Source organism: Dryobates pubescens, chromosome Z (genome assembly GCF_014839835.1).
Source record: "Dryobates pubescens isolate bDryPub1 chromosome Z, bDryPub1.pri, whole genome shotgun sequence".
NCBI classification, from domain to species: domain Eukaryota; kingdom Metazoa; phylum Chordata; class Aves; order Piciformes; family Picidae; genus Dryobates; species Dryobates pubescens.
In genome coordinates, this window is record NC_071657.1 from 70,785,925 (window position 1) to 70,809,607 (window position 23,683).

At 39.5% G+C, this 23,683-nt stretch overlaps 1 protein-coding gene across 1 annotated transcript in view; it reads right to left on the reverse strand.

Moving 5' to 3' along the window:
• Window positions 1-9,734: 9,734 nt before the first annotated feature.
• HAPLN1 (hyaluronan and proteoglycan link protein 1) overlaps window positions 9,735-23,683 on the reverse strand; it is a 72,979-nt gene continuing 59,030 nt past the window's right edge. Inside the window, exons 5-6 of the mRNA XM_054178926.1 lie at window positions 19,367-19,669; window positions 9,735-12,119 (exon numbers count right to left, since the gene is read on the reverse strand). Coding sequence (XP_054034901.1) covers window positions 11,830-12,119; window positions 19,367-19,669 — 593 coding nt within the window. The 3' untranslated portion in view covers window positions 9,735-11,829. The remainder of the gene's footprint in view (window positions 12,120-19,366; window positions 19,670-23,683) is intronic.

Sequence of the window (23,683 nt, forward strand, 5' to 3'; positions counted from 1 at the left end):
TCCCCCAATCCATGTGCAAGGCAGGGACCCCATGCTGGAGCACGTCTGGGCACTTAGGCAGAAAACTGATAGTTATCAGTTTCTGGCCTTTTGTTTTGCCTTTGGACAAATGCTTATCTGGTGACTCATGACAACAATTAGTGTGGAGTGTCTAAAATAGGTGAGCTGCAGAGAGCACAAGGCTCTTCTCTCTTGGGTTTTCCCCACGTGGATTATAAGCAGCAGCAGTTTCAGGAGAATTTTCCAATAAAAAGAGACAAATAGAGAAATTCCTATGATCAGCCTTCAGCACTGTGAGTAACTGATACATTCCTAAAGACTGCAGGAAATTCCTACCTTTTGTTAGGGCTTTGTAGGGGTAACATACTGCCTTTGGATTTGTCTTTTTTTTTTTTCTCTCCAAATACTGGTTCACAAACTATTTGTAACCATTACTCTATTGTTGAGATATTCTCAACCAAACACAGAACTTCAGTAACTTTTATATATAGTTACATGGGAGGTGGAGCCAAATTAATAAATAATGTATGTTTTTACTAATTCTCTGCTTTATCCCTCCTTATTTGCAACAAAGGCTTTATTAAGCTTCTCTAAGACTTGCCTTGAAGTCTTCTTCCAGCTGGGAAACCAAGATAGAAATTGTTCTCATTCACTGAAAAATTAATAGAATAGAATAGAATAGAATAGAATAGAATAGAATAGAATAGAACAGAATTAACCAGGTTGGAAAAGACCTCAAATATCATCGAGTCAAACCTATCACCCAACACCATCTAATCAACTAAACCATGGCACCAAATGCCCCATCCAGTCTCTTCTTAGAAAACACCTCTAGTCATGGTGATCTTATTGCTCTCCACAACTACCTGAAGGGAGGTTGTAGACAGGTGGGGCTGGGTCTCTTCTCCCAGGCAGCCAGCAACAGAACAAGAGGACACAGACTCAAGCTGCACCAGCGGAAGTTTAGGCCTGAGGTGAGGAGAAAGTTCACAGAAAGAGTTGTTGGCCATTGGAATGTGCTGGCCAGGGAGGTGGTGGAGTCACCATCCCTGGAAATGTTCAAAAAGGGATTGGATGTGGCGCTTGAGGCCATGGTTTAGTGGTCATGAGGTGCTGGGTGACAGTATGGACTTGATGATCTTTGAGGTCTTTTCCAACCTTATTGATTCTATGATTCTATGATTCTATGCAATCATGTTGAAGTGCCCTAATCCTCATCTTCCCTACCTACTTTCTCAGCTGTTAGTTTAACATTATATAAGATAACTTCCCTAAGCCTCAACAGCAGTTTGGAAGTGGAGACAATCCAAATACAGACTTGCATTAGTAATTACACTGATCCTCCATGTTTCCAAAATTAGTGCTGTTATATGTGTTATTTAAAAAAAATTGTTAGTCTTTAAGAAATAAAAAATTACCTCCCAAAAGCCTGATGGCATTCCATGTTCAGTTAACCCTGCATGACCAATTACTGCATTGCTTCTGCAGCTTGCATTTATCTGAGAAAAGTGTTTTAAAGGAATACATCATAGAATTGCCTGAAAAACCTCATTTGTGTTGTGGACCAGTGGGGAGACTTCAGACATGAAAGATATATTGGAAAAAATAAACATCTCTTTCAGTAATATTAATTGTGATTGAGAGCTACCATAAAGAAACAGCTTTCTTTTGTAGGGCGTCTCGTTTTCTTAGGCTTTATGTACCAATTATTTTCCTTTGGCCAATGAAAATCAGCACTTACATGCTATCTTTAGAAATATTTAAATAGAGATGTAGTTTCTCAGGAAGCACTCAGCCTTGAAGGTCACATTGTAAATAGCAAAAGAGACAGACTTTCCTGATGCAGTCCTTCATGTAATCCTTCTATGATAATTATCTTTGAGATAATCTGTTAGGAAAAAGCTATGGGAATTAAAAATCTTTTCACAGCTCTGTGTCTTCTGACTGAGGCCTCTCTTGTGCATTAGTGTGTCACCCCTTGGTGTAATAAAAGTGAACGTGTTACTATGGAGCAAGAAATGAAAAGAAGGGTTAACAGTACCCTGAATGTTGGTTTTCCACTGAGAACTGTATTATTCAGAACTCAATATCCCAAGAAATTCCCCAGAGACAAGCTGATGCAGTAAAGCTCAGCTATGCTGGGCTGCATTCAGTAACAGCATAAATTTGTGTTTTAGCTGGCTTTCCACACAAGCGGCACACATCCTAATGGTGATGTGCTGCACTGATAACAAAACAGAGACATTTGCCATTAGTTTCCTGTAATGAAAGAACAGAAACCAGATTGCTTGGATCTTTTGGATCTTATTAGGATATAGCAACTATATGAAACATCATTTGCAGTTTAGTACTGTCAGGCTGGGACATGCTTTGATGAGCTTGAAAGCTACTCTTAAATCTTGTCCTTCTAAGGCCTTGCACAAACAGTTTTAAAATACATATCTGAAACTCCATAGCTCTGAGAACATGTTTGGGAGCTGTATGATTTGAGCACAAGTCTTACGATAAGTGGCTGGAGGAACTGCAGCTGTTCGTTCTGGAGAAAAGGAGGCTCAAGGAAGACCTTCTTGCTCCCTACAACTGCCTGAGAGGAGATTACAGAGAGGTAGGGCTTAGTCTCCTCTCCCAGTAACAAATGATAGGATGTGACAGCTGGACTCCATCTTAGAGGTCTTCTCCAAACAAAACAATTTTATGACGTAAGAGGAAATGGCATCAGGTTGTCCCAGGGGAAGTTTAGCTTAGTTATTAGGAGAAATTTCTTTACCAAATGGGTTCTCAAGTCGTGGAACATTCTGCTCATTTGAAAAAATACATAGATAGGTAAAAAATATATAGATGTGGAAGGACACGGTTTAGTTGTGGTCTTGGTGGTCTGGGTTAATGATTGGACTTGATGATCTTAAACATCTCACCCAGCCAAAGTGATGCTGTGGTTCGATGTCCAACACAGGAGAGGTTGATCAAAGAAGGTTACATTCTTCATTACAGTCCCTGTTCTTCAAGGTACACTCAGTGTATTAGGCTGACCCAAACACTGACACCGTATTTCAGCCCTGATATATCCATAAAGAGTTTGCAAAAGAGACTAGGCCTTGGATGAGAGTCTTGTGATTACCCTCCAAACTGCCTGCACTGAAGTAGCTGGTCCACCAGTTTTCACTGTCCGATAACTTCAGCACTGGCAACTGCCAGCCACTCCTTCCATTCCATCCCTTTCACTGGGCATGAAAGACTCAAGCAGAAGGGAGAATCCAGCATGTTTCATCAGCTGGACACATCAATCAGATACAACGTTCCCTTTTAAGTTTGTTCTTTTTAGGAGATTTATAAGAGAAGATATTAAACTCTGCATGCAGAGCACTTGTGAGTATAAAGATACATCTGAAGTCAAAACCCTCTGTAAACTTTATTGGGTATGGTGGCAGCCGTACACCAGGAGTTGGAGGAGGTACAAGTACAGGTATGAGTGTGCTATATCCAGCACTTCTGGTTGAGAGCTATTGCTGTTGTAAGATACTACTGAGCCATTCTCCCTGTAGTCACTTGCTTGTAAGCGGCACTCCAAGTTGTCCATTTGTGCTGTGTCTGCCTTGCCAAATCATTCAGTGCAAGAGGCGTGATTTGGGAGGATGGAGAAGTTAATGCTAGGATTCCTGCATCTGAACAGTGTGAGTTACAAGTTTTATTTCAGTCCCTGAAATAAAAATCCACACTACAGGTGTGTTTTGAAGATACCTGGAGGATTGGTTCAGACCCTTATGTCTCCTTTATGGCAGGGACACGTTTGATGTCCTCCTCAGTGTGAGCTTCCAATTTAGTTTCCTCCAAGGGAAATATAAATGATGTGCACCAAAATCACCTTCTAAAACAAGCCAGAGGGCAAGAATTGGAGATGATCAGAAGATAGAGTTCAAAACTGCATAGCTGCCTTCAATTAAATGCACTGATTATTTCTTAAATGTACACATAGTGACATGAAGCTGTGACCCTATCTCATGGGCACAGCATTTAAACTGTCATTTAACTAAAGAAATCATTGTTATTTTTGTTATATTCACAAATTGAGAAACAGCCAGCAGATATTTGTGTTCAAGGGCCAGCTAAGAAGGGTCAAGTGAGCAGTTTATGTATGTCTTTCACAAGAGACCATTAATAGCATTAAATATAAAAGTCAGCATGGTAGAAGTTGTCTGAGAATGTGGAACACTGTGATGTGCGAGTGAGGGTCCCTGTCTCTTGTGGCCATTCACAACACCCTAGTAAATGGGTTTATTGGGGCATTACACAGCAGGTGCTCTCCTAATCTACAAGAAACCAGGGTGAACTCAAGAGTTCCTGCCAGGGGTGCTGTTTGCAACTTCACCTTTCCCAAAGTGCAAGTACCCTGTTTAGTAACACAATGGGTAGCATGATCCCTGCTCTTCTTCCTAGGAGTGCTATGCTGGAGCTGGGAGGACCTGGTTCTGCTGGTGAAAGCCATCAACAGAAGGAAGAAATGTCACTGTGAGATGGGGAACTGTGAAATTACCTGGTATTACTATTCCTTTGTTTCTCATTATGCTTTGTTATTATTATTAAGATATTACTGTTATCCACTGCTTTTAGTTTGTTGGTTTTTCCCTCTCATTCTTCCCTCTGGCTTTTGTGTGGGGTTTTTTTGGGAGCTGTTGGCTTTCTTGTAACTTTTATTTTACTTGCTGGTAAAATAAAAACCTCCAGATCAGAAACACTAAAAAAGAACTAAAACCTAAAAAAAAGCCAACAACCCACAACCAAACATCCTTGAAAGCCAAGAAAAGTCACTAGTGGCACTTGTTTGGTGACACAGAACAAAAATGTGGTTTTTGTTGGGCATTTTAAGCCCAACAGCCACTGACTCAAAAGCCACTTCTGCTGGAATGAAGGATTTTTAATTTGCCTATCTTGTGTTTGACCTGGAACTTCAAATTTTTGAAATACATATATATATTCTTTTTTTTTCTATGTGAAAGAGAACCAGAAACAATTACCTTCTAGCTATTAAAGAAATGAGGATGAAATTAGGTAGAAAACAAACAGCATCATGCATAAGTACAATGAACAGCAGTGTAGCAAGGAGCTAAAACGCCTTACAATGTATCTTTTTAGTAAAGGATGAAACCTAGACTGTTCTTATTCAACTAGTATCAAGGCAGACAAGTTTTGGCTTTGTTTCCTGGACTCAAAAAAAAAGAAAAGAAAAACAAAAGAAAGAAGGAAAGAAAGAAGGAAAGAAAGAAGGAAAGAAAGAAAGAAAGAAAGAAAGAAAGAAAGAAAGAAAGAAAGAAAGAAAGAAAGAAAGAAAGAAAGAAAGAAAGAAAGAAAGAAAGAAAGAAAGAAGGAAAGAAAGAAAGAAAGAAAGAAAGAAAAAGAAAGAAAGAAAGAAAGAAAGAAAGGAAGGAAGGAAGGAAGAAGGAGAGAAAGGAAGAAAGAGAGAAAGAGAGAAAAGAAGGAAGAAGAAACCATTAAATACCCACTGGACACACTGGAAAATATGCTAGTGCATATTCATTTGCCAAGTCCCATGTTAAGGCTGTTGTTATTAAGCAGACGCTTGCCTCTGGCATAGTAATGCAGAAATAGAAGGACTTTGTATTTTATTCTGTGGTAGTTTTAAGGATTGAGGCATTTTCAGACAAAAAGGGGGAAATACTAGACTCTAAGTGTTTCTTACAAGAATTTCCTATGTCCAGTTTGAGGCTTGACAAAGAAAAAGGAGAAATCCATTCTTTGGCTAGTTTGTTGGTGGGGTTTGTTTTGGGTTTTTTTTGTTGGGTTTTTCTTGGTTGGTTGGTTTGTTTTTGTTTTGTTTTGTTTTGTTTTAGATTTAAACATGGAGTTTAATAGTCATTGTGCAAAATATGACAGGATCAGTAGTTTAGTTGATTAGATAGTGTTGGATGATGGGTTGGATGCGATGATCTTGAAGGTCTCTTCCAACCTGGTCTATTCTATTCCATTCTATTCTATTCTATTCTATTCTATTCTATTCTATTCTGTTCTGTTCTGTTCTGTTCTGTTCTGTTCTGTTCTGTTCTATTCTACCTACTGTCTTCTGTTTTCTTTTGTTTTCCTTCTCAGACTCTGCCAGGTCACTTCTGTTTCATAGGGACCATCCCTTGTCATTCCTTTCTTTTAAAATTAAGACTATTTGTTAGCTTTGCATTTTTTATTTGAAACCCAGAGTAATCAATACAAGCCCTATGAGGAGAGGCTGAGGGAGCTGGGATTATTTAGCCTGGAGAAGAGAAGGATCAGGGGTGACCTCATTGCCCTCTACAACTACCTGAAAGGTGCTTGTAGCCAGGAAGGGGTTGGTCTCTTCTCCCAGGCAACCAGCACCAGAACAAGGGGACACAGTCTCAAGTTGCACCAGGGGAGGTTTAGACTCAAAGTGAGGAGAAAGTTCTTCACCGAGCGAGTCGTTCGTCATTGGAATGTGCTGCCCAGGGAGGTGGTGGAGTCACCATCCCTGGAGGTGTTCAAGAGGAGATTGGACGTGGCACTTGGTGCCATGGTCTAGTCATGAGGTCTGTGGAGACAGGTTGGACTCGATGATCCTTGGGGTCTCTTCCAATCTTAGTTATACAGTGATACTCTAATCATCACCCAAGTGTTGGGTTCTGCACATTGGCCACAACAACCCCATGCAGAGCTACAGGCTGGGGTCAGAGTGGCTGGAGAGTGGCCAGGCTGAAAGGGACCTGGGGGTGCTGGTTGATGGTAGGCTGAACATGAGCCTGCAGTGTGCCCAGGCAGCCAAGAGGGCCAATGGCATCCTGGCCTGCATCAGGAACAGTGTGGCCAGCAGGAGCAGGGAGGTCATTCTGCCCCTGTACACTGCACTGGTTAGGCCACACCTCAGGTACTCTGTCCAGTTCTGGGCCCCTCAGTTTAGGAAGGATGTTGACTTGCTGGAACGAGTCCAGAGAAGGGCAACAAAGTTGGTGAGGGGTTTGGAACACATGCCCTACGAGGAGAGGCTGAGGGAGCTGGGGTTGCTTAGCCTGGAGAGAAGGAGACTCAGGGGTGACCTTATTACTCTCTACAACTACCTGAAGGGAGGTTGTAGACAGACAGATGATGGTCTCTTCTCCCAGGCAGCCAGTACCAGAACAAGAGGACACAGTCTCAGGCTGCACCAGGGGAGGTTTAGGTTGGATGTTAGGAAGAAGTTCTATACAGGGAGAGTGATTGCACATTGGAATGGGCTGCCTGGGGAGGTGGTAGAGTTGCCGTCATTGGAGGTTTTCAGGAGAAGACTTGATGGGGTGCTTGGTGCCATGGGTTAGTTGTTTAGGTGGTGTTGGATTGGTTGATGGGTTGGACGTGATGATCTTGAAGGTCTCTTCCAACCTGGTCTATTCTATTCTATTCTATTCTATTCTATTCTATTCTATTCTATTCTATTCTATTCTATTCTATTCTATTCTATTCTATTCCATTCCATTCCATTCCATTCCATTCCAATTCTTTGCTTGACACTGGAAACCTTTCTTGTTGCATACTACCAAGAGTGATTTCTGTTGGTTTTTAATTTTTAAGGCCATAGGATTACATAAATAATTTCATAACCTTTCCCAATACTTGACACCATGTTCTACCTCCAATTTCTAGTGATTCATGTGCAGTATAATGCCAACCATAAGGAAACAATAGTAATAATAAAATCTTCCTTATTTATGCTTTATTTTATTTTAGAAGACATCAGAGAACACAAAGAAGAAATTGGCGCTTGCATTTCTACTTTTGAAATGCTCGGAAAAAGCATAAAAGAGTGTTTTGGAATATGGTTTTCTTTATTTTCATTGTAAAAGATATTCACAGAGTACTCCTTTTTTTTTTTTCTTTTTTTTTTTTTTCCTTACTTTTGCAATGACTTTGGGGTTTATGGCAAAGGAAGGATTTTCATATTTTGACCTGTTCCTTTTCTGTTTGTGTTTTCAGAGACAGAATCAGAAGAACGGCCAGTCAATAAGGAGCAATCATCACATTGAAAAGAGCAACATGATTTAATTGTGGTCAATTCATGGGCATTAAAATTCAGATACATTGTGAAATACAAGATAATGACAGAGAACATTAATTAATTCTACTGATAGAATATTCTCTTATGAACAGAAAATAGCACAGACTTTTCTCCAGTCCTTAAGCTGCTTTTTAAAGTTTTTATCCAAGCACCTAGCTAGCTTAGTTGAAAATAAGAAAACATCCTGACACTTGACATTATAAAAGGAATTGGAGTCAGTAGCTGTAAAAATAAATAGAATTCATGTATTTTTTTATTTAGTTGTGCCCACTTCTCAGGCAAGCACACAAATTTTATGGTTCTTATGCCTTCTTACATTAGAACTATTTATTTATTTATTTATTTGTTTATTTTTCATACAAATGTATTTTCATCGAGCTACCCAATTAATGGTACCTGTTATAATATTAATGCTGCTTACCAATGCACAGATCTAAATCCAGCCTGATCCCAAACTGGACTACTGGGCTCTCCATAAGCAACATGACAAATGCAAATTCACACACCATGACTCCGTTACATGAACATATGATTCCTAGCAAGAATATCTTCAATGCGAACTTACAGGCTTAACTGAACAATAAATTTGGCCATCTGTGATCATACGCCAGCTCAGCGTCTCTCTGGAGACCTAAGTCTTTGTTGCCCTGTGGCCTCTCTGTGCTGCCAAGCTGGGAGCTCAGGGGCTTTCCCCGCAGCTGAGGGATCACCTGGGTGGTGCAGAGCCTGCTCAGCCACCGGCCCGGGGTATGGGTGATGCACGAAGCAGGGGTGGGGTGGGGGGATGCTACACCTGGGCTCTCACAGCAGCAGCCCAGGGATATGGACACAGAAGGCATTAAGCTAGTGCAAGCCTGAGATTGCTGTGATATAGGACCTGACCAGCCATCTCCAGAGCGTTGCAAAGTTGGTGAAAGGCTGAATTCACCTTTCCCGCAGTGCCTTTGGTCTAGCAGTGAGGGCACTTTAGCCAGCCCCATGAGTGGGTTGGACATGTACATTTTTTTATGCAGGCAAAATATAATCCCCAGTCCTGCAAAAAAAAAAAAGAGATGTGTCTGGGTGAAACCCTGTGAAGGGTTTCCCTGGAGAGGTAAAAAAAAAAAATTAAAAAATTTCATGAGGGTCTCTTCACCTCTGTGCAATAGAAAAACCATACAGCCTCCTCCAGATCTAACAGATCTTTGGGGAGTATAGAGCCAGTTGCTTATAAGGCTTCCATCTTTACAGAAACACTGGATCTATCTGGCATAACAGCTGGGGTATTCCCTATAGCTTTTCCCACCCCACAACCTCCTTGTCCAATCTTCAGAATAGATTTTGAGACAATCTGCACCTTTTTTATCCTTGTTTCTGAAGGCTGGATGGGGGAATAATATATTTTCCCCTTGGTCAGGGTCCAATCTTGCATACCCCATTCCTTATCCTGCAAAGATATTTTCCATTTGTCTTTCCATTTCCATTTTTTCTCCAAAGGTTTCATAAAAGGTCTGAGAAAATGTGTGAAATGGACTTAAAAAAATGGCTGTTCAGAAAAGATTGCATGGATTTGGGGGCTCGATATGTAATAAGTCTCTATTTATAGCTAAGTGATAGGGTTTTAAAGAAAATCCAATTTCTAGTGGATTAAAAAGGTGGGGATTGGGGTGGGGGTTTGGCACCAAGATTGCTTCACCCATATAGTATGAGCAAATATCCACATATCCACAGTGGATGCAAATATCCCCATAAGGATGGAAATTTGACTATAAGCTTGATGGGAACAAATTCCAGTAACATATCTCTTACACTATGGTATCTTTCCATTACAATCTTAAACATATACTGTTCCTGGTTTGTTCACAGAGTTTTAAAACAGGACCACAACTACTCCAGGAAAGAGATTTATTTACTCATGTCCATGGGAAAATAACTACATCAAACCATTCATGAAAGCACATCAGTTGTGTCCTACTTGGGTAAGTACCACTAAATCTCGTTTAGGTATGGAAACAATGGGAAGTTATAAAACTTTGAGTAATACAAATATTGGTCCTCTGAAATCTTCATAGTCAGCAAGCATAGAGTAGGAAAAAAGTTCTCCATTTTCAAGTGGTAGAACCGGTACTGGGTAGAGAACATCAAAACCGCCTAAGAGATTACTCAAGACCAAGATGTTTTTAATCAGTGGCCTCTCTTTTTTTTTGGATATCCAGCTTGAGACACCATAAGTGGAGTATATTTCCAGAAAGCCTTGAGCACCCACTTTCTGAAAAACTGGTTGCATTAAGGTATCTGAAGATGAGCACCAAGAATTGCTGCATCCAAAATTAAGTTTGCATCAGAAATCCAAATTCCCTCAGATTGGCATTTAAGAAGGACCTAGTGCTTTAGGCAGCTCTGAAAATCCTAGGCACCATACACAGCATGTGTTTATCTCTGACACTGATAGATGTAGGTAAACATCTTCCACTAGATCACTGCAGATTTAGTGAAAAGAAGTATTTCTTTTATTTTTTCTTATTTTTTTTTAATTAACTCTTGAGAGTATTATCTAAATAATTCAGGGCTATTGATATATTTTTATTGTTAGCTTAAAAAAGATGTACTTTTTAGATACAAATAAAGTGTAAGGAAGTAGTGTTCGCTGTTGCTTTTGTTTCTCTTCTAAACCTTAATAGCTGGTTTCAGATTTTAGTTAATAATCATGGTCTAAGACTTCATAACTTTCCTTTTTTTTTTTTCTTTCTAATTTTTATTTCTTGTAGATGTGTAAATAGGTAAGAAATATTAAATATTGTAATGTGCTTTTGTTAAGACAATAACATTTCAAAGGCTAATGTAAAATCAAGCTGCTAAAGTTTACAATTTCTCTGTCCAGCAGTTCATTTATACAACTGCCCTGAGTAGATGCTATATGCTGCTTAGCAAATGGCCTTTAAGAGTTTAAAAATAACTCAGTAAAGCTACTCAAAGGTACTACAACACTTCTCAGGCATCTCTAATTGGAGTTATGAAGAACACAGGGTTTTCTCATCAGTTGATTATCTGCTTCATCAATGATTTATTCACAACAAAAACACAATTGAAATGTTCAGGAGAACTAGTTGTGCTTGTTCCTATGCATGGGACCAGGAGTGCATTTTTCAGATAGGCATGATTTTAAATTGTAAAGCTAGTCCTATTTTTGTGGACTTTTTTTAGCTGTTTTTATTAAACTCTGTGTTCCCATGTGAAACCAGTGAAAACAGTTATTTTCTAACCTACTCTTTTGTGATTTTTTTTTTCTTTTTCAAAACCTCACTGATCCCCATTAACAAAAAAAAAAATAATTATCTTATTTCAAAATATTATATTTCCTGATATAATCAATTTGCAGTGTTTTTCAATCAGGTACAAACATATAAAATCTGTGCTTTTAAAAGCTTCTGCTTTGAGTAGCCTTACATTCCATAGTTGTGCCCTAGCAATCATCAAGCTCTATTGCATGCCCCATTCATGAAAAGTATATTGTGATGGGATGACATAGCTTAAAGAATTTGGCTCTAAAACTTCCTTACCTAGAGCTTCCATTAAATTATGTTAATTTAAAATATCTATGGAATGATAATTTTACAAAAAATACTAAAACAAAAGGGGGAAGAAATCAACAAATTAATGGGTTGGGTATATGAAAATGACTCTTTACAGTAATCAAAAAAAGGGTTTATCACAGTTTTGGTAACTTGCATGAGTTCGTATTGAAAAGAAAACTTTCACATGTTCTTAATGAATTTAAAACTTTCGTGCTCTAGGTATTTTCAGTTGTATGCTCTGAAACAGTAGACACCATACAGCTTGTGCTTTTTATCAGGGAAGCCTACAAAGCGAACTGCTGCTTCGTTAGGACTGCAGCGTTTCCTTGGCCTGGAGATTGGGTAGCGGACACTGCCGTCAGCCAGCCAGCCGGCATCACAGCGGTCATACCCCAGGAGCTTCCAGGCAGCAAATATCTGGCCAACTTTAGCAATCTGAGCTCCATCCTTCAAGCATGCCTGAACAGCTTCATCGTAGGTCAGCTTGGTTGGGTGAATCAGGTAGTAAAAACGACCTGGTAAGAGAAAGAAGGAAAAAGGGGCTGTTAGCATTGTGATCCAAGATGATGTGATAACAGTGACTTTTGAGGAGAAACGGAGATTCTCCACTGCAGTCATGTCAAACAGTGGTTGATTTTATATAGTGCAATGTGAACAACATTGGGCTTTCAATTTTATTTTTTTTTTTTTTTGTGGTGAGTTGATAGATATCAGGACTAACAATAGCCAAACAAAACCAGGCAGAGAAAAACTGACTGTTGAAACCAAGAAAGTAGTGATGTGTTTATTTGTGCTATGGATACACTATGGCATCCCTATCATCACTTAAATTCAATGCATTTTCATCCTATGAGGAGAAAAGTAGGAGGATCAGGGGAGAGGGGCGACGAAAAACACCCTAGGATTCAGAGCGGGACTGCTGTTCTGCATATAACTTTATGGTGCCAGATGCATTAACCAACATGGTGACAACATCAACTCAGTGAAACACCTGAGGAACCCTGAGGAACTACTGGGCAAGGCAGATCTCATACCACTTCAGTTTACTATGAAACAAAGGAAATCAGTTATACACACAAAGCAGGCAATTTCTTCATTATGCTCCCAGCATACCTTAAAACTCTTACAAGTTTTCCTCTCAGAAGCATGGCATAGCAAGTGATCTGGCCTTCGATAGCATTTGGATGAAGGTAACACATGCAGCTTTACTCTCTGACAAGGCAGTGAACTTGTTTCTCATTAAGTACAAGAAAATTTTTAATTTTTTTTTTTTCCTTGTAAAAGAGCCAAGACATTGCACAGCTTCTCTAAAGCAGAATTTGAGCCTGTGGTAGATCAAAACCACACCTGTCGTAGGTCTTCATTAGCGGTGTCAAAACCACGTGCAGCAGTTCTGCAGCTCTGTTTCTCTTTAAGCATCAAAGGATATATCCTCACCATAAGACAGCATTGAACTGATAGTGCTGGTAAGAAAAATGTGCCTTCCTCTCACAGTAATAAAAACAGATGCCAGCAAGCAAACCTCAGGAAGGAGCTACCCTAGTAATCCATACTAATCCATAGGCAGCAATAACACTAACATTAATTTAATTTATCAAGGCAATATAAATTAATTGTAAGCCTTTCATTCATTATACCTGAGGTTATCCTTCATCACTGATTTGACAATTAACCAAGTGTGAGATGGAAATGGATTGCAGAGTAATAGTGTTAATTTTAAAGTATAATCATTTCCAAATACATTCACAATTTTTCATTCAGACTGTCCTGCAATAGGCAAGTTAGCTGAAGGACAAAGGAATGTATTGATGTGGGGAGCACACACTCTTTACATTTTAATTTAGAATGTACTTTGGAATAATATCTTTTGTTATTCCACGTGAAAAAAAAACAAACCTCTGCTCAGTTTCAGGTGAATTTCTTAGTGAACAAAAAGCAGTGAGCAAGACGAAGAGTTACATCAGCTCAAGATCCCTTCAAGAAAACACAAAGCTTTTGCCTAAGTGAATGAAATATCAGGTCAGATGACAATATAAAGGTAATTGAATTAACTTCCTGTAAAGGTTGGAAATTGTATACCATGACAAGAACATTAGAAAAAAAAAAAAAAAAGGCATTTGCATTGCAGCTGCAAAAAACTTTAAAAAAATATCATTGCTATTGGAGCCAATATTTACAGTATTTCCATATAAAAACTGTTGAGAGTAGATAATCTACCCTTTTGTAAAATGATGGCTTAACTCCATTTACAAGGTGTTGCTAAAGAGAATGTTTATTAAGTGGAAACCTGTTTCTGCTATGTTATTAAGAGGTTTCACCAAAGCAAACAGAATTTCAGAGTTAGGGGAACAGGGATTTGGACTGATAGTATGTAAACTTCACCTAGCTTATTAGCTACTCTTCAAACCATATGTCAATGGAATGTAATTTCCTAGGGATTTGCAGGAAGGTCGGCCTTTTGACATATGACATCAGTAATAAAAACTGCTATACTCTGTCCATTCCTTAAATAGAAGAACTTTAATAGTACGCCCCACAAGGGTGCAATGTGTATCCAGAATGTCTCATTAAATAAAATTTTGTTAATAAACTCTGTAGAGATTTGCTGGTTTTCCCCTGCTAATCAGTTATAAAGGTTCCTAATTTTCAGTCTTAGTAATTACTAATTGATGGGGAAGGGGAGGGAGGCATTAACAGTCTCTCTCTCATTAATATCTGGTACCTGGGTCGCTCCCACAGAGGATAAGCATGCTTGATTTGACTTGTCAAAGCCAAATCATGGGGCAAAAGCTTTATGCAAACTTAATCAAATCTCATTTATAATAGCTATTTTAATCTTTCGTATGCAACAAAACAGCTTCAAGAAAAAAACTTGAGTACTTGACCTACATATCATACTTTGTGACTGTGGGATTTTGAGGGATGGACTCCTCTTGGAGAATTTTCCAAGCACAGCTCTAAATTTTGAGATTTACCAGTAAGTTTTCATACTGCAGCTGGTGTACTATACAGTGGGCGAGCATCTTCAGAGGTACAGAAATGCAGTGTCATGCCCTTTGCTGTTCTCTCCATAATGCAATGCCTTTGAAAGAGGGCTCCTTGGAATGCTCAGAGAGGATGCCTCCATGTGCAGCCATCCACCAAGTACCTGAGCACTCGGGCTCAGCCCTAAAACTACTCCCAACAGTTTATTGGGGTGCTGGGGCAGCTTCTTGCTCAGCTTCCTGGCTTCAGTGCGCTGAGCAAGGGCAGCTGAGCAGTGAGATCTGCTTGGTGGGTGGCAACACATGCAGCAGAAATGCAGGACTGTTTTTGCAGTCAACCATCCACAGGCATGCTGAAAAGATTAAGGCTACAGAAATGAGTTAAGTTGTTTTACTGTGTAAAACTGCTCTAATTTGTGGTTTCATATGGCCATAAAAGACACTCTTAGCAGCCCGTGGGGTATATCTGTAGCTTGCACAACATGTAGACCCCATCATCTGCTCAGCAGACTCAGTTCAGTGCTTCTTACAGCAGTACTGAACAGTTGACACAAGGCCATTGTTCCTCAAAATTTAAGAGCATCTTAAAAATTGGTGCAAAGTGAGATGCTTTCCTTTCCTTTAATCGTAAGGTCCTGGTATATTTTTTGAAGGCCAGCAAGCTCCTCCAGTAACAAATTTTGACATTAGCAGTGACTCCCGTGACTCAGAAGCAATCCCTTCAAAGAAAGGATATGTAATTTTATTTTGGGTGAGTTTGCTTCTCCTTTTGGAGTTACATGCTCCCAGTGACAAAATATTCTGAAATGGTCAAATGAGCAGGCAGCATGCATTATGAGAGACAACTTTCTATACTTTTCTCCCATTTAAATGGTGGAGGTAGGTAGCTTACCACATGCATTACTGGAACTAACTGGTAGTTCACAGCTGCCCCACTAACATGATCCCCAACATTTATTCTTTGCATTCTTTGTTAACGTGGGAGTTTCACTTCATTCTGCTAGAGCTGATAAAAAAAATCAGTTATGCACTGTGGTTCTGTGTGCAAAGTATTTAACAAAATCCATGTTAATGAGCAGAAAGTGTGACACAAGTTATACTTACACTTTTTTTTTTCTTTGATAATGCTTAATTATAGAGGAGCTGATATATTTATATTTAGACCACTGAACACTTTTCAGTGCAAAAGATTCCTGTGGCTTTTCCTTTGAGAAAAGTACTATTCTCCTGCAGAAACCTTCTGCAATTAAGCAAAGAATAACCTCTCAGCTCTGCCATTACAAATTCATTGTCCCATGCCTTTTGGAGTCTGTGAGGGAGGCAGCATTTGTTGTCCTGAACTGGTATGCAGAAATCCAGACTGACCTTCAAGTGGGAGGGTACAGAAGATGAGCATCCCATACCTTAGGTCAGGGCAGGGAGAGAAACTGGGGTGTTCTGCAGCCTTTGAAAGCCTTTGAATCATGGCAGGTTGTACCACCACGCAGGTCAGGAACCTTAAGCTTTTCTAAAGGAACATGGATTAAAGCAGCTTCTACTCTGAAGGAGCAGAGGAGAAACTGGCTGTGAGGGAGCAGAATTCAGCCCTCAGACATCAGGAAGTTCCAACATGAAATTTCCAAATTTAAGTTAGCTACTTCTCATTTACATTCATGTTCAATAGCCTTTATCCACACGAAGAATGTAAAAGCAGGTGGAGAAACATGTTGCAATGCAAGAGCTATCTTTATGTAGGCAGAAAAAGTATGTTATTTCACAATATTTTGATGGATTTAATGGATAGCATCATGCTAACATTACTCTTTGCGTGGTTTCATGAAACACATCACTATATATTCTTATAAACTGATAAAGAGCTGGTACTATTATTTACAAAGTGTATCAAGCTTTTCCAGGACTTTGGCTTTGTATGCACAGACACAAAATATGAGCAGCTCTTCTATGAGCCAACAGAAAGATTTTAGTATGAAGCAATTACAGAAGCAGAACAAAATGTTCAAGTATTGCACTTACACCAGCCTGAGAAAAGACACTGCAGAGGGTAATTTCATAAAGTGCTAAGATTATTTTAGATTGCATTGCAGACAAATGTTGCTAAAACAATTTCCCTGAGCAGGTAATGGGAATGCATGTGGAATTCTTGAGTAATGATATGAATCCTTCCTTTTTTACCAGGATTTTTTGTTGTATTCAGTTCAGCACAGATTAGATTCAGCAGTTTCGCAGCTGAATGTTAAATCTGGGTTTTAACTCACGGCATTGTTAAATCTGCTTTCATTTTTCACCTTAATATCAGAATGAAATTTTGCTGTTTTCAAACTTTTTTTTTTTTTTTCCAGGTGAAATGCAAGGTTTGCATGTATTTTAGACAACAAATTTTAGCGTTAACTGCTGAACTACATAAAATTAAGTCCTTTTTATTTGTATTTATTTATTAATAACGATCCCTGGCATCGTAATGTTTTGGGCATATTTTTTTTTTCTGTAAAAGGAACCCAGAAATCTAAACACCCCTCACTCTCTTTCTTCATAGCAGCTCCCACAACTGACACTCTTTGAGATTTATTTTTCTATTGAGCTTGCCTTATATTCCCCTGATCCTGGGGCCCTTGGCATTTTTCCAGCTCCCTTACATAAAGTTGAAGGCTTCTCTGTTTCATACCGTCAGGAGACTCCAGAAGTCACTATTACCACTGGAAATGCATGGTGTCTTAACCACTTCTCATTTTCCTTGGCTGTTCCTGAGCTGAGAGAATCAATATTGGGTGTTGCAGAAATAGCTCTTTGCCTGTAGCCACTATCTTTGGCAACTGCAACCTGGTGGCAAAATGGGCTATTATAAGTTTTTCCCTTTACAGTGAGAAAGCTAATGTATGCTCTTAAGCATACATAAGCTATCTGAGGTGTTGAGCTGAAAATAGGAATCTGGCATTTTGGGAGACTGACTGGGTTTATTGTGCATATTAAAGCAAACTTAGGAATGAATAGTGAAGAACACAGCGGAGACGTGTGAGGATAATGTAACTGGTGAGTTACTGGTTCAGGAAATGGATGCTGAGAGAAGCACAAGTCCACATTTTCTGCTAACACCTTGAGAGACTTACATGGCACTGAGCTGTAGGGAACAGGAGAAGATGGTGTTCAGCTCTATATATCATCCTATTGCTGTGTAGTATTCTGTCTTGCAGGTTGGTTTAATACACTCACCAAGGATGAGCTTCATTTTAGTGTCTTGTCTTTTATTTCTTTACTACCTGTACACCTTATCCTCACCTTACCTCACCGCCTTTCCTCCTTTCTCTCTCTGACTGTCTCTTCCAACCTGGTCTATTCTATTCTATTCTATTCTATTCTATTCTATTCTATTCTATTCTATTCTATTCTATTCTATTCTATTCTATTCTATTCTATTCTATTCTATTTATCTGTCAATACTATTTTTTCTCCCTAGAAATTGCTTTTATCTTTCTTTAAGAGATGCTCTTCAGCTGCTGGTGGTAGGAAAGAGTGGTGATTAGGGAACAGTAGTCACAAGAATGCACTCTTCAAATGTTATAAATAGTGCATCTATCACATTTTAATTATTTTTACTTGTTTACTTTATTCCTCAGTGCTATTTCTGCAGTATAGGGTTAAATCTACATATGAGAGATGAGCTTATATAGGATTTCACCTTGGATAAATGAAGAAAATAAAACAAAGAGAGACGGTATTTCATGGTATGATACAGCATGATAAAAATCAGCTAAAGTTTTGTTTCAGACTGCATCCAGACTAAGTTAATATTGTTGGTTTGAAGATCTGGGGCTTTTCTGAGAGGGTGGAGCAGACTTAACACAAAAGCATATCTTCTGAGAGCAAGGCTTGTGTTTATTTTTTTGGTCTGCTGTAGAACAAAAATGCTTCATTGTGGATAAGTAATCGGTACATAAACTAAAAAGGCCATGCTCCTTGGTCTGGGTGGGCTGCCAGCCAAACATGTGCATTGTTGAGTAGGAGTTATCCACAAGCATGATGCTGTAGAGGATTGCAGATTCCTTTTACACATGTTCACTTGCAGCACTTCTCTCATTCACAGCCATGCTTTCTAAATCCTTTTCAGCCACTAGATTAAACATGAAATGTTAGCAAGCTGAGATCACATAATTTCATACCTAAAGCACCATCTACTAATAGCAAAAAAAGCCTGCAGTTGATTAAATAAGGTTTAAAGCAGACTAAGCTCAGAGTAAAAATTAAAAGGGTTGTGGCACTGTACTAAGATAAGGAACCTAAATTATTAGGCACAAAAGCCAGAAATAGCCTTACTGATAAGAAAGTATTAGTCATATTAGACCTGAAACACAAGCAGGAACTGCTTGACACAACAGCACACATGAAGCAGTGAAAAGAATTTTGTTTTGGAGATATTTTTAAGTCGTAAACCACCACAAGTATAACTGAATTAAACGGGAAAGCTCAGTTAAAGAGTAGCAGGTTTCTTCATTACTTCAACTTAAATAAACTGGGCATTTATCAACATTAAGGGAGTACATATACATTTTAATGGGGTGAAAGCAGAGATATTAGATACTTCTGTCAGTACAAGTTGTAAAAATGTAAACTACCTGAACATGTGGCAAAGACAACCTTAGTCTGCCCCCTTGCAAATTCAACAATATAATTTTCTAAGCATAATAGAAGCTTTGACAAATCAGATGTCATTCACCACCAATGGAAGCTCTCTCCTACCTGCAGAAACAGTCATTTACAAGGAAAGGGGAGAAGACAACTCTTACCATTGAAGTTTGAAGTAAAGCAGAAAACATCATATCGGCTTCTATCTTTATCCCAGAAGCCATAATTCCTGACCCCAGGCACTGTGTTCTTCCCTCCACAGGGCTCCCTGGGCTTGGTGATGGGGTACTGCACGGAGCCATCACTGAGCCAGCCGGCATTACACCAGTCCAGCCCTGACCTCCAGGCATCATAGAGCTGGTCAAAGGAGGCAATAACAGAGTCCTGGTCCAGGCATGCTCGCTCAGCCTCATGGAAGTTCAAGTTGTAACGACCCAGCCGTGGAGAGTAAGGGAATACCACACCTGAAGTGGTACAAAGAGGGTGAATTACTGATCATTGAAAGAGCAAAAGGCAAACAACATTTACAACAGAAGGAGACATACAGGTTAACTCCATAGTGTGTGTCAGATTGCTGTGCTGTGTTAATTCTGGTGGAAAATGCACTGTCAGTACATTGGCCATTAGGTTTGAGAAGGCAATAGGGATGCCACCTTACCCAGCCAGCTCCTCTCCCCAAAACCTCATCCCTTTCCCACTGGGAACTGTGCCAGGTCTGCACATTGCTCCTGCCTGCAGTTTTGCTGTCCCCGTTGTGATCTCACCCTTGTGTGCTCTGAGAGCACTTAGAGAAGAGCAGAGCTGGCTGAAATTTTGCAACTACACATTTTTAATCAAAGTAACTTACCACCTGTAAGGTCAATTTCTCATTAGAAAGAAAAAAACCCAACACCCCATCCTACTTCTATTTCTCGTGGGGTGGGAAAGAAGCAAGAGTAGTACAGGGGCATGAGAGTTACTTCTTTTTACACATAGACATTAAAATGAAGTGTTTTGATTGACATAAAAAAGTGCTATGTTCTTTGCATGGGCCCTTGTCAAGACTTCCTGAGAAGTTCAAGACTGTTGTTCTTTTGTTTGTTTTTATTTTATTTCATCTTATCCTAGGAATGGGAAATTATTTCATGCCTGGCTCAATAACAAAATTTCAAGACAAAACTGGTAGAAGGCATTAGGATCCTGAGATCTTAAAGAAAGAAATCTATAGGGAAACGAAACCAGTGAAGTCACATGTGGTTTTAGGGATGGTTTTCTGCTATTTTCCAGATGGTTTTTGGCAATTTGTCGCCACTCAAGGAGGAAAGGTTCCTCACAGAGGGCATCAGGGAGCATAGTCCCTTGAGCAGCAGACAGGCTTCCCCAGTTGCAGATGGTGAGCCACATAGCACACAGCATGCAGCAACTCAGGAGTGGCCTATGAAGAAGCCATGAGAGAAACCAGGTTGCATTGCTACCCCTATGGCTGCCAAAAGAACTGCTGGCTTAAACAAAGGACACTTGTTGGAGATTCACTGTGCAAGGAGCATGGACCTGCCAAATACTACCTTAAAAACCTGGGGACCGGCCACAGGCCAGCCCAAAGCCCTGTCTGCTGCTCATCAGTGATGACCCACTGCAGACAGGTATGGCAGAGAGACTTTCTTCATACCAGAGGACATCCAAGTGGATACGGGAAACATAAGAACACCTTCAGAGTTGTTTCAGCAGCAAGATATAATCAGTCATTGCCTTTGTCTGACACATTTTTCCACAGCATATTTTTTGCTTTATAAAAAAGATCTGTACTTAAAGATCACTTCCTGAAACATTAAAGATGTTTTAGAAAATGCTGAAGAGCCACCTCCTCATGTGGCTGTGATAAAAGAGTAGAGAAAGACTTGAAACAAAAGTTTGGATCAGACCACCCTAGTCTTTGGCAGGGTTTAGAAACTTAACCCAGATCTATATTTTACAGTTGGCTTTAGTCCAGTCTCATAATAAGCTGAAATAAAACAGTATCAGAGGAGATCTGTCACAGAATGTTTATACTCTAACATCTCTGTAGAATTAAGTGCTGTAGGATGCAGAAGGATGGAAGACAAGATAATACAGCAGATGAGCCAAAAAAGTTTACGCTGACATAAACATCCTATAACAAGTCCTTGTCTTTGTGGCAGTTTAGCATAGGATAGGGAAGTTACACTATGGTCAAGACTGTCAACATGCAATGGGGCCTTTCCTCTTTCCAAACATTCAAACACACCTCGATGTCTATTCCACCAGTATCTTAATGTCTCCTTTCTTTCTTCTCTCCCTCATCCATCTATCGTCCAAGAAGTGTTATTTTTATTAAACAAAGTCTTTGTTATTACTAAATTGCAGTGACTTGGTCCAAGAAAATAAAGCATGCAAATGTAAACTTGGCAGGATAATAATAAACAATATTTTGCTCTCCAGCAATTAGCTAAAGAGTCTGCTAAGGTCCTTTCCTATTGAATATGCTTTAGTAAAGAGCTTTTCAGTTATTAGCTGTTCTGAGCCATAAAGCATGAATATAAAGTAACACAACATGTGCTGTTAACTGAAACTTCATAAACAAGAAGCTGTAGCTGTTTCATACTTATCTGGATTGTTGTTTTTCCTTCCTCATCTTCACCTCTTAAAACAAAGAAACAAACAACCCCCCCAAAAAAGTCAAAATGCAACAAAAATATTTATTTCCCCTCAGTGATAGTGAGAGACATATCACTGGCTATAATAAAAACATAACAGATGCCAGACGTGTCCAAGCTTTATGACTTTATTGGAAATCCAATACTTACTATTATTCCAGAACTACACTCCTCCAGACAACCAACTTCTTGCCCAGTACATGTGTCTGATTTGCATATACAAGCAAAAATCTCTCCTAAATCTCTCCTAAAATCATCAGGGTATTTTTAATCAAGATCTAAACTTACATCAAAAAACTGAGCAACACTTATATGCAAACTATTCAGAAAAAGGGCCTGAATCCTTATGGTTTCTAAAATCCCTTTAATAAAAGGGGTAAAAAGTGTATATAAATTTGTTATAAATTTATTTGAGACATAATGTTTTAATAACATAAATATGCACAAAACTGTAATATTAGCTTTGGGCTGATTTGGGGTAGACTGCATAGAAGCTGATTTTTGTTTGAGTTCATCTGCAGTACAAGCCTGCAACTGATTAGCATTAATTTCACCCTGCAGATAGGGGTGATTCTGACGAGCAAAACTGACTGGATATGTGTTTTGTGTAGCTTTACACTATCTTGCATCTCCAATAATTTATTTTTTTCTTCATTTCCTATCAAACATAGCTGAAATTCATAGCTAGATTGTACTCTTTTTTACAATTTAACACTACTGAACTTCTATTAATTGCAAAGTGTCTTCCTGAGTCTTGGATCTTATAACCAGTCAAAAGATAATCCACCCCATCTGTTCTTGAATGGACAAAAGCTATCCTAAGGCTTGTTGATGTTCCCAGACTACAGACTGAATCTAAACTCCTGACTCCAGCCCTGTATTTTACTGCTAGACAAAACACTTGGTTCCAAACATTAACAAATCCAGTTTAAAAAATGGAGGAAGAAAAGAACTTCCATCCTCAGATTGTTAAATTCTTGTTAGTTTTTGGCAGGAAGAAGCTGAGGAGCTTTAACCTGAGCTTTGTGATTTGGCTTTCTACCCTAAAGAAGCAGCCAAGCCACTCGTGGAGTCTGAGTGGGGAATATTAATTTGCAGTATAGACTTCACAGTGTGGCTCCTCTCCCAGAGAATGAGTTCTCTGGTATAGGTCCTATCCTCAGGGAAGAGTCTCTCTACTGCCAGCAAGAGAGGAAGAACCAGAGACACAATTCAGTGGAGAACAAATCTGTTAGTGAAAAGGGAGGGGAGGGTGAAGCTTGTTGTATGCACCTGTGACAATGCAATTTCAGTCCAGAAAGTGACCATTGTTGAAAATCAAGATTTCTACCAAATCAGAACATAAGAACTGGAAGTATAAGATATCCTTCCCATATGCACACCTATATCTCCATGAATGACTTACATTGGCAGCTCTCATTGACAGGGCTTTAAACTAGTTTCGAAGGGGGAAGCGGCTGAAACTAGTCCCCTCAGGCAAGAGTCTGGGGGCAATAAGCTAGGGTCAGAGGCTAAACCAGCAGCCCAGCTGAGGTGCATGTACACTAATGCATGAAGCATGGGTAACAAAAAAGAGGAGCTGGAAGCCTTGTTGCAGCAGGAAAGTTATGATGTAGTTGCCATCACAGAGACGTGGTGGGACATCAGCAGTAAATTTGCTGACGACACCAAGCTGGGGGCAGGGTTGATCTGCTGGAGGGTAGAGAGGCTCTGCAGAGGGACCTCGACAGGCTGGACAGATGGGCAGAGTCCAATGGCATGAGACTGAACACATCCAAGTGCCACAACAACCCCATGCAGAGCTACAGGCTGGGGTCAGAGTGGTTG